Genomic DNA, 14538 nt, shown 5'->3' with positions numbered 1-14538 from the left:
GAGATTATCTCTACTACAGCAAAGAGTTTGAGGTATACACTGACAACAACCCTTTGACCTATGTCCTCACTACAGCCAAACTGAATGCAACGGGTCAGAGATGAGTTGCTGAACTAGCTGACTTCAATTTCATCATCAAGTACAGGCCAGGAAAATGCAATGCGGATGCTGACGGATTGTCGAGAATGCCACTAGAGCCTGAAGGAGTTCATGAAAGAATGCTTGGAGGACGTCAGTCTGGAAGCAATTGAGAGCACTACCCAAGCAGTGCAAGCTTATCAAGAAGATGACACACCATTGTGGTGTTTGTTGACTGTGGAAACCACCATAAAAGCGAGAGAACAAGATCACCCCCTGTCCATTCAACAACTACCAAAAGGAAAAATCCATAGAGCACAACAGAAAGATCAGATAATTGGTAGAATACTACTTTATATGGACCAAAATCGGTTTTCAAGTAAACGGGAGTGAGATAATGAGTCACCAACAGTATCTGTTTTTGTTAAAGAATGGACGAAGCTCTACCTCAGTGAAGATGGCATCCTGTATCGTAAAGGAGGACAAAACCTGCAGTTGGTACTACCCAGAGTATTCCGTAGGTTGGTCTTCAAAGAACTCCATGAAAACATGGGACACCTGGATGTGGAAAGGAAAACCAGCTTGATCCGTGAACGTTTCTTCTGGCCGTACATGCCAGATATTGAGAGGTACGTGACCAGGGAGTGTGGGTGTCTGAAAGTTAAATGTCCCAACACATCTACCTGGGCACCTATGGGCAACATCAAACATCTGTTTGAGATGGTCTCAATAGACTTTCTACATCTCGAGACGTGCAAAGGTGGTTACGAATACATATTGGTGGTAATGGACCATTTTACTCGATTTGCCCAAGCATATGCCGCCACCAATAAAGCTGGTCGAACAGCGGTAGAGAAGATCTTCAATGATATTGCTTTGTGGTTTGGGTTCCCTACGAGGTTACACCACAACAAAGGAAGAGAATTTGAGAACCAGCTCTTTGCCAAGCTAGGAAAGTACTGTAGAATTCAGAGATCCCACACAATGCCCTATCACCCAGAGGGTAATGGCCAAAGGAACGTTTTAACCGGACATTGTCGATGTTGTGCACTTGAACAGCTGATGAGAAAAAAAGACTGGACGAGTTCTCTGTCAAAAGTGGTACATGCCTATAACTGTACAAAGAGCGATGCAACGGGTTACTCACCCTTCTTCCTATTGTATGGATGATCGCCAAGACTGCCAATCAACATCATGTTTGATACTCCGGTGTCAGAGACTTAGAGAACGTATCCAGAGTACGTCCGGAAATGGAAGGAACGGATGGCAGAGGCATACAACATAGCATTCAAAGTGGTTACGCAAGGACAGAGCAAGGGTAAGGAGTACTATGATTGAAAATGTTGTGGAGCAGAATTGGCATCGGGAAGCCGGGTGCTCGTCAAGAACGTACATGAGAAAGGAGGTCCAGGAAAACTTTGTTCGTATTGGGAAGACAAGGTGTATGTGGTCATAAAGAGGAAAGCGATGACAGCCCAGTGTATGAAATCCGATTGGAAACGTTAGACAAGGAAACCAGAATAGTCCATCGGAATTTACTACTAACCTGTGATTATCTCCCACCACAACAAGACTTCCCAGAAGTAGACCGACATCATCTGAGATCAACTAAGGGACCACCACAGACTGAAGCTCCGGAGGTGGATAGTGACCTTGAAAGTTCCCATGAGGAAGAGCACACCATTGTATTTCTCCGACCGGCAAGCAGAGAGACGTACCATCCTCAAGAGAGTGAACAAAGTCCCGAGACTCCAGAAGTTTGTATGAAGGAGTACAGATGAAGTCTAATTCAAATCTCATGATCGAACACCGGTCACTGAAGAGACCGATTGACACTTAGTAGTAGTAGAATTACCAGACCATGTGGAACCAGGCGATTCCGGGGAAGTACAGGAACTGACAGAGGCAGTTCCAGGAGTATCTGAGGAAGCACGGGAAATGAGTGCGGTTGAAAGAAACTTGTGACCGAAGAACCTGTGGTCTCTGAGGAACAACCCACCAGGAGGATGTCGACTCGAGAAGTGAGGAGGCCCGTGATGCTGACATATGAGACACTTGGTGAACTGAGTCAAGTGCCAAGGACTGTCGACTGGAAACAGGTATCTCTGCCTACGGACCAGGTAAACCCACTGGAGTGGTATTCAGCACAGAGAGGCAGTATGGAAGATGTTGCCTGGTGGAAAGACTTGTTTTCATGCTTTTATTTTCCATAAAAGACTTTGTAGAAACAAAGAACTGTTAAGGCCTAGTGAGAGAGCTGGTTGAAGACATACGAAAAGCTCCAGCTGAAGGGACACTGATTGTGTTAATTGTTTATTTCTTACAGGAGTACTACAAGAAAAAGATCGTAGAACAGGTTGTTATAAATGTTATGCCAATTTGTATAGAAAGTTACTCAACTTTCACCACAGTCTCAGAATTGGTCAGATTGACCAATTAAGATGAATGTCGAGGACGACATTCAAAAAGGAGGGAAGAGTGTGACATGCAGACATAGTGCTGTTGCTTCTAAAGCATCCAGCAACGGTTACAAATAATACAAGCTCAGGAGACAGGAAGTGTTGTGCTTCAGAAGCATCCAGCAGCTAGAGGGGTTAACACAGTCACAGGAGACAGGGAGTGTTTTAGCAGAACCCCAGGGGGATTGTGGGGAACTTGTTATTGTAGTCTGGCTGAAGCCGAAGAGAAAGGTGGTGTGTTATCTGGGTCTGACAGAAGGCAACTGAACAGGATTCAGATCAGGAGAGAAACTAACCACTGTTATGATCTGCTACAAGCACTAAGGAAAGACAGGAGATCTGTCCCTACAATAGAACTAAGCTTAATCCCTACGATGTAACGGGGAACCTGATCCTGCGATCAGACTCGCTAAAGTCCTCAGCTAGTCTGTACGAAGACCTATAGATGTGAGGGAGTGATCCCTACAAGAACTAGGGACTGGGAGTAAGATGGACACCTCCTAGCAGAAATTGTAGCAGATAAGGACAAACAAAACAACATAGAAAATAGAGGTCAAGACACCTGGCTAAACTGACGGAGTAAGGTAACAAAGCACCTGGCTAGATTAAGAGTAGAAATTACAATGAAGTCCAGCAAGGCCAGAAGGGCGGAGCAGGTTTAAATAGGCAAAAAAGGTCATGTGACCAGCAAACTAGAAAAAACCTAACAGGAGGGTTCTAACAGTACCCCCCCTTCTATGAGGATCCTCCAGATCCCCTAGGCCCAGGCTTATCAGGAAACCTCCTGTGAAACGCTCTGACAAGTCTGGAAGCAGAAACATCATCCGCCCTCACCCATGAGTTATCCTCGGGGCCGAAACCCTTCCAAGCGACGAGATACTGCAAACTCCCTCTATACCGTCTAGAATTAAGGATGCGGGAAATTTCATATTCCTCGTCCTCCACCACCGGAGGAACAGTGGCAGTGGCGTCTCTATCAGATACATCAGCTTTTTTCAATAGAGAAACATGGAACACCGGATTAATCTTCCAGGAGGTGGGAATCTCCAACCTAACAGCAGATTGGTTAACTACCTGAAGCACCTTAAAGGGCCCTACAAACTAGGGACCCAATTTTTTAGAAGGAATCCTCAACTGCAGATTCTTAGAGGTCAACCAAACCATGTCACCAGATGTAAACAAAACCTCTTGACGTTTCCTGTCAAAGTACCTCTTAGATTTTTTGTTAGCCTCCTGCAGATTACCACGCACATCCATCCAAACTCTTTCCAAATCACCGGAAAAACTCTCCTCCTCAGGCACAACCGATACCAATTTGGAGAATGACCCAAAAGACGGATGTCTCCCAGAACAACAAAAAAAAGGCGAACACCCAGCAGAAGAGGATGTATGGTTGTTAAGAGCAAATTCAGCAAGCGGCAGAAACTCAGACCACCCTTCTTGATTGTCTGCCACAAAACAACGCAAGAACTGCTCAAAATCCTGGTTCTTCCTTTCTGTCTGGCCATTAGACTCAGGATGATATCCAGATGAAAATGACAAATGAACTCCCAACCTGTCACAAAAGGCACGCCAAAAACGAGCCACGAACTGAGGTCCCCTATCAGAAACAATGTCAGTAGGAAGACCATGGAGTCTGACAATCTCCTTGACAAAGGCCTTAGCGAGTGTCTTAGCGCAGGGCAGTTTGATGAAGGGAACCAAGTGACACATCTTGCTAAAACGGTCCACGACCACCCAGATGACCGTGAAACCCTCAGAGGGGGGAAGGTCAGTAATAAAGTCCATAGCCAGATGTGTCCAAGGTGCACTAGGAACCTCCAGAGGGCAAAGCAACCCCGCAGCAGGAGCATGCGAAGACTTGGATCTTGCACACACAGTACATTGACGCACCCACTTAATGACCTCCCTCTGCCATCCAGGCCACCAAAAACTGCGACCCACAAGTCTCTTGGTCTCAGAAATTCCTGGATGACCTGCCAACCGAGACTCATGACACTCAACAAACAAATCTCTCCTAAAGGTCCTAGGCACAAACAACCTCCCATGGGGAGTGTTAGATGGGGCATTCTCCTGTGCTTTAAGAATCCCATCTTCCAAAACAGAGTCCAATGCAGCAATCACAACACCTTCTTGTAAAATGCTCTCCTCCTCCTCAGCACCGACCATGGGAGAAAAGCTGCGAGACAAAGCATCAGCTTTAACATTCTTGGTACCCGGGATGTAAGTAACGGAAAAATTAAACCGCGAAAAAAAAAGTGCCCACCTAGCCTGACGGGCATTCAAGCGCTTGGCAGCATCAAGATAGATCAGATTTTTATGATCAGTGAAAACCTGAATGGGAAATTCACCACCCTCCAAGAGATGACACCAGTGTTCAAATGCGAGTTTAACAGCCAGCAATTCCCGATTACCGATATCGTAATTAAGTTCCGTCTCAGAAATTTTTTTTGAAAAAAAGGCACAAGGATGTACTCCATCCTTGTTTTCCTGAGACAACACCGCACCGACCCCCACAGAAGAAGCATCAACCTCAACCAAAAACAGCTTAGTCACATCAGGCTGCATAAGGATGGGGGCAGAGCTGAACCTCTCCTTTAGAAACACAAAAGCTTCAATGGCCTCAGTAGTCCACTGAACCGTATTAGCACCTTTCCTGGTGAGATCGGTCAGTGGTTTAACAATAATAGAAAATTTTTTAATGAATTTTCTGTAGTAATTGGCGAAACCCAAAAACCTCTGTATCGATTTCAAACCAGTAGGCCTAGGCCATTCCTGCACAGCTTGAACTTTCACCAGGTCCATCTCAAAACCCTCGCTGGAGATAATGTAGCCCAAAAAACTAATTCTCTGTACAGCGAACTCACATTTCTCCAGCTTAGTAAAAAGCGAATTGTCAATCAATAACTGCAATACCTCACGTACGCTCCGCCAATGAGACTCCAGATCAGGCGAATAAATCAAAATGTCATCCAAATACACAACCACATTTTTACCGATCAAAGGTCTAAGGATTTCATTAATAAGATTCTGAAAAAATGCTGGTGCATTGGTAAGACCAAAAGGCATCACCAGATTCTCAAAATGACCCACAGGAGTGTTAAAAGCAGTTTTCTATTCATCACCCTCCTTCATGCGCAACAAATTGTATGCCCCCCAGAGATCAATTTTAGAGAACCATTTGGCCCCCACTAACTGGTTAAACAAATCAGGAATCAATGGCAGTGGGTAGGGATTGCATACAGTAATTTTATTAATCTCGCGAAAGTCCAGACAAGGACGTAAACCGCCGTCCTTTTTTTTAACAAAAAAAATCCAACAGCCACAGGTGACTTAGAGGGTCTGATATGACCGGCGGCCAAGCTCGTCTGTATGTATTCCTCCAAAGCCTTTCTCTCAGGAATAGTAAGATTAAATAAACTACTTTTAGGGAGAGTCGCTCCAGTGACAAATTCAATGGTACAATCATAGTCTCTATGAGGAGGCAAAATTTGCGACTCCTCCTCAGAAAAAACTTTCCAAAAATCCTGAATAGGTACAGGTAATTCCTCTTTATCCACAGCAGCAATGCGCCCGTTACAACACTTGTCATAACACTTAGGGCTCCAGGACTTAATTTCATTTGTAGACCAATCCAGTACAGGATTGTGCAATTTTAACCAGGGCAAACCCAAAACTACTGGAGAAGGCAAATTATTTAATACCACCAAATCCAAATTTTCTTGGTGAATACCATTAATAGTGAGGGGAAATTCATAAACCTTGTGAGTAACACATTTCAAGGGAGAACCATCGACAGAAACCACGGCAATAGGGGATGACAAAGGTTTGGGTTTTAATTTAAGTTTTTCCAAGAATCCCCCATGAATCACATTCAGAGTAGAACCACAATCCACAAATACCCGAAATTCAATTAATTCTTCCTGAGCCGCGGTAGTAGCAGAAAGAAATACCCCCTTAGTATTTAAACAGGCTATACGGGCGTAACTGACCTTTTTTTTTTCTTTGTTCATACGAAGCACACAGTTCTTAATGAAATGGTCAGATTTTCCGCAATAAAAGCACAAACTTTCAGAAAACCTGCGGTCTTTTTCCTGAGAGCGGGGTGACATCGCCCCAATCTCTATCGGCTCTCCAATGTCAGTACAGACCCTCTCAGAACTCGGAGCTGACATGGCAGAGGATTTACTCTCATTAACCCTTGCACGCAGTCTCCTGTCCACCCGTATAGCTAATTGCATTGCCTCCTGCAAGTTTCCAGGTGTAGGATAAGCAATCAGCAGATCTTTAACCCTTTCACCTAGCCCTGCAAGAAACAAACTTTTCAGAGCAGAATCGTTCCACCCCACCTGAGCAGACCACCGACGGAAGTGAGTACAATAATTTTCCACATTACCTGATCCCTGCCTCAAATGTCTCAATTCCGTCTCAGCTGATGAGACACGATCAGGATCATCATACAACAACCCCAAAGCAGAAAAAAAACTATCCACTGATCTAAAGCACGGATCACTAGGTTGGAGAGAAAAGGCCCATCCCTGAGGTTCCTTGCGCAAAAGTGACATTATGAACCCTATGCGCTGTGATTCATCACCAGAGGATCTGGGTCTTAAACGAAAATACAATAAACAAGCATTTTGAAAGGAAAAAAAATCTTGTTGTTCACCAACAAATAAATCAGGCAAACGTACCTTTGGCTCTACAAAATGCGCTCCAGAACAGCTACTCTCGTGTTGTTGGAGCTCGGCCACCTCCAGAGAGAGTCCCTGCAAGCGTTGAGCCAAATCCTGAACCGACACCATGATGGAAACTGGAGGTCTTTCCTTAGAGAAATTTTTGGGCTGTACTTACTGTTATGATCTGTTACAAGCACTAAGGAAAGACAGGAGATCTGTCCCTACAATAGAACTAAGCTTAATCCCTATGATGTAACGGGGAACCTGATCCTGCGATCAGACCCGCTGAAGTCCTCAGCTAGTCTGTACGAAGACCTATAGATGTGAGGGAGGGATCCCTACAAGAACTAGGGACTGGGAGTAAGATGGACACCTCCTAGCAGAAATTGTAGCAGAAAAGGACAAACAAAACAACATAGAAAATAGAGGTCAAGAGACCTAGCTAAACTGACGGAGTAAGGTAACAAAGCACCTGGCTAGATTAGTAGAAATTACAATGAAGTCCAGCAAGGCCAGAAGGGCGGAGCAGGTTTAAATAGGCAAAAATGGTCATGTGACCAGCAAACTAGAAAAAAACTAACAGGAGGGTTCTAACAACCATAGGTCAGATAACCCCCCTGAACTAACAGTGCAGAGTATTATCGGGCAGGAAGATAAGGACTGGAAGGAATTGTGTCACAGGGATCATGTCCCTCATCAAACCCTCCCCCCTCCATCTCCATGCAGGATAAAGAATGATGTGAACTAGTGTGTCCTTGTGAAGGAAAATCCTGTGGTTGTGTATGCATAGAAGTGTGCTGCTCAGAGATCTAATCTATGCTGAATTATGCTACTGAAGAGACTGTAATACTGTGCCTTGTGAAGAAACTACTGTATTGTTACTGGAGCCAGTTGCTGAATAATCTCAGACTGTACTGTAATAAAGATTGTTGCTGTTATATCCCTGAATTGCACTGGCCGTGCTTCAGATTAAATTCCACTGTTAAACTGTTGAAAAAGACTTGTCTGATATGTCTGGTCAGCAATTGAATCTATTGTGTGCCTGAGAGAAGCTGCCGCCTATGGTCGCCCTGAGTAACGATTCGCCCAGGATTCCAAAGAATTCATGAAACCCGTCTCGCCCTATCTGAATCTAGCGGTGTGCGTGTAACACCCTCCTAGTAGAAGTAATGGCTATAAGTAAAGCTACGTTATAAGGAAGAAAAGTGCAGAGATCTCTCTGATTGGCTCAAAAGGTGGAGACTGAAGAGTTTCTAACACAAGATTCAGGTCCTAAGGGACCTGGTTAGTTCTGCTACAGACTGAGCTTAATCATGAGCCCAAGCAGCAGGGGCCACATTCTACTCACCTGTCATAGCCCACCACCAGTCTTACCCTGACCTACTAAGGCCAATGGAGCAGCTGGACGAGTAGGACCTCCAGCACCTGCCCCTTGACCAGCTCCTGATAATCATAGAATCATAGAATCATAGAATGGTAGAGTTGGAAGGGACCTCCTGGGTCATCTGGTCCAACCCCCTGCTCAAAGCAGGATTCACTAGATCATCTCAGACAGATGTCTGTCCAGCCTCTGTTTGAAGACGTCCATTGAAGGGGATCTCACCACCTCTCGTGGCAGCTTGTTCCACTCATTAATCACCCTAACTGTCAAAAAGTTTTTTCTAATATCTAATCTGTGTCTCCTCCCATTTAGTTTCATCCCATTGCTTCTAGTCTTTCCTTGTGCAAATGAGAATAAAGATGATCCTTCTACAATGTGACAGCCCTTGACATATTTGTAGACAGCTATTAAGTCTCCTCTCAGTCTTCTTTTTTGCAAGCTAAACATTCCCAAATCCTGCAACCGTTCCTCATAGGACATGGTTTGCAGACCAGTCACCATTCTGGTCGCTCTTCTCTGAACTTGCTCCAGTTTGTCTATGTCTTTTTTAAAATGTGGTGCCCAAAACTGTACACAGTATTCCAGATGAGGTCTGACCAAAGAGGAGTAAAGACCGATAATGACTTCACGTGATCTAGACTGTATGCTTCTGTTAATACATCCCAGAATTGTATTTGCCTTTTTTGCTGCTGCATAACTACCACCCTAGGCCACAGAGGAGAGAGGGGGGAGGAAACAGGCTTACGACAGGGCTATGCTTACCCGTCCTGAAGCTCCGGATCCCCTTATTTTCGGTTCCATGCACGCAGCTATATGGGGCGGCGAAAAAGCTCGTTAGCTTATGGACCTCCGCCCTAGTATCTGCACCGACTGTGTGAAAGTACGGTGGTCCGGCCACATCGACACATGAGGATACGGACTGAACAATTACAGCCTGTACTCTCCGTCACTACGTGGGTGAAACAGGGTGCACAATTACACTGTTAGCCTGAAACATCAATGTGAAAAACAAAAAACAAAGTGTTTAGCGCCTAACCTAAGACAGGTCTGAGACAGACCTTGCCTGCAACTGAAACTACACTAAACTGAGGAAGTCTGGCTCCAGCAGGCATGGTGTAGTCTGCTGGAGAGGAGCCAATTTTTCTTTAATTGCAATAATAGCGTCAGCCTCCAGGTGGCAGACTATCCCATGATTCTGTGTCCCCTAATAAGATGAAAGAGAAAGGGTTATTTCCTTATTTGTTTTTTTTACTATACTCTATGGCAGGGGTCTCAAACTCAGCTGAGTATATGGGCCACACATAAAAAAAAAATTGAAATTGAATGGCGGCATTCTTTGCAGAATGATATGAAATTATGATACCATATTGTTTTTTCTTTATGACTTTTGATTTTTTTTTTACTTTTTTGGCTTTTTTATTTTATTATTTTAAATGGCATTCATCGTATGGGTTATGGTACAGTTTTATAGGTTGGGTATTACGGGTACTGCGATAACAAACATGCACTATCTTTGTTTAGTTTATACGTAAAACATTTTTAGTGTCCAAACTCATTTTCATACTTTATTTTGAACTTTTTTTTTTTTTTTTTTTTACAATTTTTATTTCATTTTTATGTTCCCTAATTTTTTTTCTTAAAATTAGTACCTTATAGAAATGTCCCCATCTTGTAGTAGTTTCCCCATCTTGTAGCTATGGCCCATCCTGGTTCCCATTATATAGTAATTTCCCCAATTCTGCAATGCTTCACATACACATTAAAAAAAATCCTTCTCATGTGACCTCCGCTTCCTCAGTGAACAGCGTCCTGTGCTCTTCTCCACAGCCTGGGCAGTGCATGGCAGTGACGTCACACGCTGCCTGCGCCGGCTTGCCAACGTCAGCTGCAGGACTCTAATTGGCTGGTGGCTCGTATTGGTATTGTGGTGCAGAGAGCTGGTGTCTGCATCATGATACATTTCAAATGAATTTGAGTTCATGGACGCACATTCAACTGAAAAGAATCACTGACTTCGATGGCCCCCAGGACAGGACCACAATCATCACGAGGGCTTAGGTGCCTGCGGGCCGCATGAAGCAGACTCAAAGGCTGCATGTGGCCCTCTTGCTGCGTGTTTGAGACCATTGCTTTATAGTAATATTTTTCTTGCCTTTTTTACATACATATGAAATAAAAAAACATTATCTCATGCTTATGTACATTAATGTGGATTTACAATGAACTCTTCTTTCTATCCAAGCAGGGCAAAATCGTAGCTCAAGGAAAGCTGCTCCTTCAAGATTTATTTCTTGTCAGTAATCAAGATGCGGGTCTGCACTGCAAAGACAGACGGGTCTTTTTGTTTGAACAAATAGTTATCTTCAGTGAACCGTTAGATAAAAAGAGAGGTTTTTCAACGCCAAGCTTTTTATTTAAAAATAGTATTAAGGTAAGTAATATCACATTTCACAATTTAAAATACAATAATTATTTTACATATATAGATAAGATATAAATCAATATAATATTTGATTAACCTACACCTTGACATAGTAGTTTGTATAGAGCCTTAAAGAGGTTGTCCACTACTTTTACATTGATGACCCGGCACCCCCTGCCGATTATCTGTTATCAGTGCCGGCACAAGTTGGTAGTGTGTGTATGGAGCGGGCTCACTGATTGAGCTTGCCTTATACCTGTCAGGCCATGGCTGTGTGTTACAGCTAGACCATGCCGGTAGAGGGCGCGTCATTCAATGTGCCCATCTGCTCGTCATTGACGTGATCTTGGGTTGCTATGACAACTGGTATGTTGAAGACTTCCATGTTTGTCATTATGAAGCTACATTGAAACCCAGCCTGTGGCCAAGCTTCAAAGGATAACGTGATTTTAACTGTATGCTGCAATACTGTGGCATTGCTGTGTATAAGACAAGCGATCAGACAATCGCAGGTTATAGTCCCCTAAAGGGACTAACAAATACCGTGAAAAGTAAAAAAAAAAAAAATTATACAAAAATCTGAAAAGATAAGAGAAAAATAAAAGTTCAAATCACTCCCCTTTTCTCCTATTGAAAATAAAGATAAGAAAAAAATACACATATGTCCAATTTATCAAAATATAAAAACAATTAACCCGGTGAGTAAACACCGTAAATGGGAAAAATGAAAGAATGGCAAAGTTAAATTTTTGGGGTTTCTGCAATACCACAAAACATGCTGTAACAAGCAATCAAAATGTCATATCTATCCCAAAATGGAATCAATAAAACTGTTGTCTTGCCCCACAAATAATATGCCATCATACAGCTAAAAAATGAAAATATTACAGGTCTTGGAAAATGGTGACACAACCCCAAATATATATATATATTTTTTAAACTTCTGATTTTTTTGGACCACTAAAATAAAAAAATGTTGACATGTTTGCCATTGCTGTAACCATATTGATGAGCAGGATCTAACTGCAATTTTTTTTACCACAAAATGTACACCGTAAAAACAGTTCCCAAAATCAACATCAGATTTGTGGGTCTTTTTAACAATTTCACTGGACTTGGACATTTTTTCCCTTTTGCCAGTACATTATGGGGTATAATGACTGGTGTTGTCCAAAAGTACAATTCATCCCACAAAAAATAAGCCCTCATATATCTATTTGGACAGAAAAATGAAAAAGTTATGGCTTTGGAAAGAAGGCGAGGAAAAAACAAATACGCAAAAATGGAAATTGACCACGTCGAGAAGGGGTTAAAATCTGTCCAAATATATGCTATTTGGCTAAAACAGTTCAGGTGTCCTCGGCCACACCCATTATAAAGAAGTGCCAGAAAAATCACACAGCCATGCAATCTTCATAGTCAACTGGTGATAGCATGGCTCATATTGAACTTTCAATATGTCACTGTGAAAGGATGCAACATTACACTTATGTGAAACTACTGTTCTGCTTGATCAGCCCCATACGGCAAGCTGTTTGTGCTATCATTATTGTCAGTGACAAAAAAGTAGACAACTCAATGGAACAAAGTGTGGCTGCCAACTGCTAACATGCAAAGTACATACATTAGCAACTACAATATGTCACGGGTTACAGAATTCAAAACTGCTGTTATCAGGAGAGGAACTGTGTGTCCACAGTTCAGGAATTGGGTCTTTCATGATTGAGCATCTGTACAAAAGCTTAAGATTACCATTCTCAATACCAAGCATCTTAAAGGCTGGTGTAAAGCATGCCACTGCTGAACGCTGATGCAATAAATCACATATGCCTGGCATTCTCATGGTCAAGTCTGCTGTAATATTTGGTGATGGTTTGATAATGGTTAAGGGCTGTTTTCAGGTTTTGAGTTAGGTACTGATTTTCACTCCCCAGTAATTAGAATACTTTTCAGAGTTCTAAGGACCAAAAATGCAGCAAATTTTCCAGTACCAGCGTAGTGCATGAAATTTTTAGGCTAAGTGCCCACGATGCAGAAATGCTGCTGATTTTTTCTGCATCTCCCTGGCAGGAAAAACGCATGCAGATTTTACATGCGTTTTTCTTGCCAGGTAGAAGCGTTTGTCAAGCGTTTTTGCATGCATTTCTGCATGCGGGTTATCAAGTGCTTGACAACTTCGTCACACTATATAAATCCATGCAACCGGCATGGATTTATGTAATGTGACCAAGTTGATAGTTAAAAAAAGAATAAAAATGGTAAAAAACGCACTGGAGAGAAGACCGCTGGCCATCAGAAGTTGAGTATAATGTTTTTTTTATTATTATTTTAAATTCTTTTTTTTTTTTCTGTTACTATGGTACCCGGGTCTGGATGAGAGTACCATCCGCACATTGAATCGCTTAATATCCGCATGTGCACATGTAGTCATGCGGATATTATGCGATTCAATGCAAGTCAATGGCGGCGAAAACGCTGCGTTTCCGCAAAAATAATGGACATGGTGTGGATTTTCCCGCAATGATAATCCGCAGCGGAAATTTCCGCAGCATGTGCACAGAACATGCGGATTATCATTGGGGACCATGGGGCACGTATTACCAAGCGTTTTCACTACGGAAATTCCTTGGCAAAAACACTTGAAAAATGCATAGTGGGCATGCAGCCTTAGAAATCTCATGCATGTTACGAAAAATATCCATAGCCTAAATTGGCAAGAGATGCAAGCTCGAGATCTGCAGCATGTCAATTAATGTTGCAGATATAGGTGCAATGCAAAGGATGAAATGTGTGGCCCCCATACATCATCTTCACAGTAATATCCACATCAGTAAATACTACTGTAGGAGCTCCACTGCAGGAGGTAAACAGTTAATATGTTGCATGAGAACATAACCTAAAAACATTATTTAAAAAAATGTGCATCAATCTGCTTGTGAAGTACATTTGCACTTAGTGAAAATACAGCATGTAACATACCTGACGGCGTCCTTGCATAGTGGTCCATCTCCCACTGTGCAAGAGCGCGCACTTGATCTCCAATCCAGAATGTATAGGAGGTAGCATCCTAGCTACCCAGATGAGACCAGTTTCTCCAGTGGACAGTGGAAGTGATCTCCTTGAAGTAAAGGATTGGCCCTCGAATTCCCTGCGGAACATTCTGGCTGGCCTGAAGAAGAGGGGTCGTAAGGGGGGGGTACTGTAACATACCTGGCGGCGTCCTTGCATAGTGGTCCATCTCCCACTGTGCAAGAGCGCGCACTTGATCTCCAATCCAGAATGTCTCTCTGGCTTCCCTCCATGCTGTCTGTTTGCTTCTGTGTCTGCTGCTTAAGGGCGGCGCCCGATCACTTCCTGCTTTTTGTACCTGCTGCAGGCACACCCCTTGTGCGTCCTCAGCCTATTGCTGTCTGTCACCTGGTATTTAAACCAGCTGCTCTAATTAACCCATGCCTGAGCATCTTGCCCTGTCAGTTGGCTTTTTGTCTCTGACATGCCAGGTCCTGTGTATGTTACCTGTCT

At 43.1% G+C, this 14538-nt stretch overlaps 1 protein-coding gene across 7 annotated transcripts in view; it reads left to right on the top strand.

Moving 5' to 3' along the window:
* LOC141265383 (triple functional domain protein-like) overlaps positions 1–14538 on the top strand; it is a 1868493-nt gene that overhangs the window by 1682566 nt on the left and 171389 nt on the right. For 6 of the 7 annotated variants that reach the window (XM_073678400.1, XM_073678401.1, XM_073678398.1 and 3 more), the window contains one exon: positions 10837–11025. In XM_073678400.1, the coding sequence (XP_073534501.1) occupies positions 10837–11025 (189 nt within the window). The remainder of the gene's footprint in view (positions 1–10836; positions 11026–14538) is intronic. The other variant, XM_073678399.1, reaches the window with a different exon arrangement.

This window comes from Phyllobates terribilis, unplaced genomic scaffold, assembly GCF_046119375.1.
Source record: "Phyllobates terribilis strain yellow unplaced genomic scaffold, ASM4611937v1 Scaffold_4__5_contigs__length_816908805, whole genome shotgun sequence".
NCBI classification, from domain to species: Eukaryota; Metazoa; Chordata; class Amphibia; order Anura; family Dendrobatidae; genus Phyllobates; species Phyllobates terribilis.
This window is presented reverse-complemented; position numbering and strand designations above follow the sequence as displayed.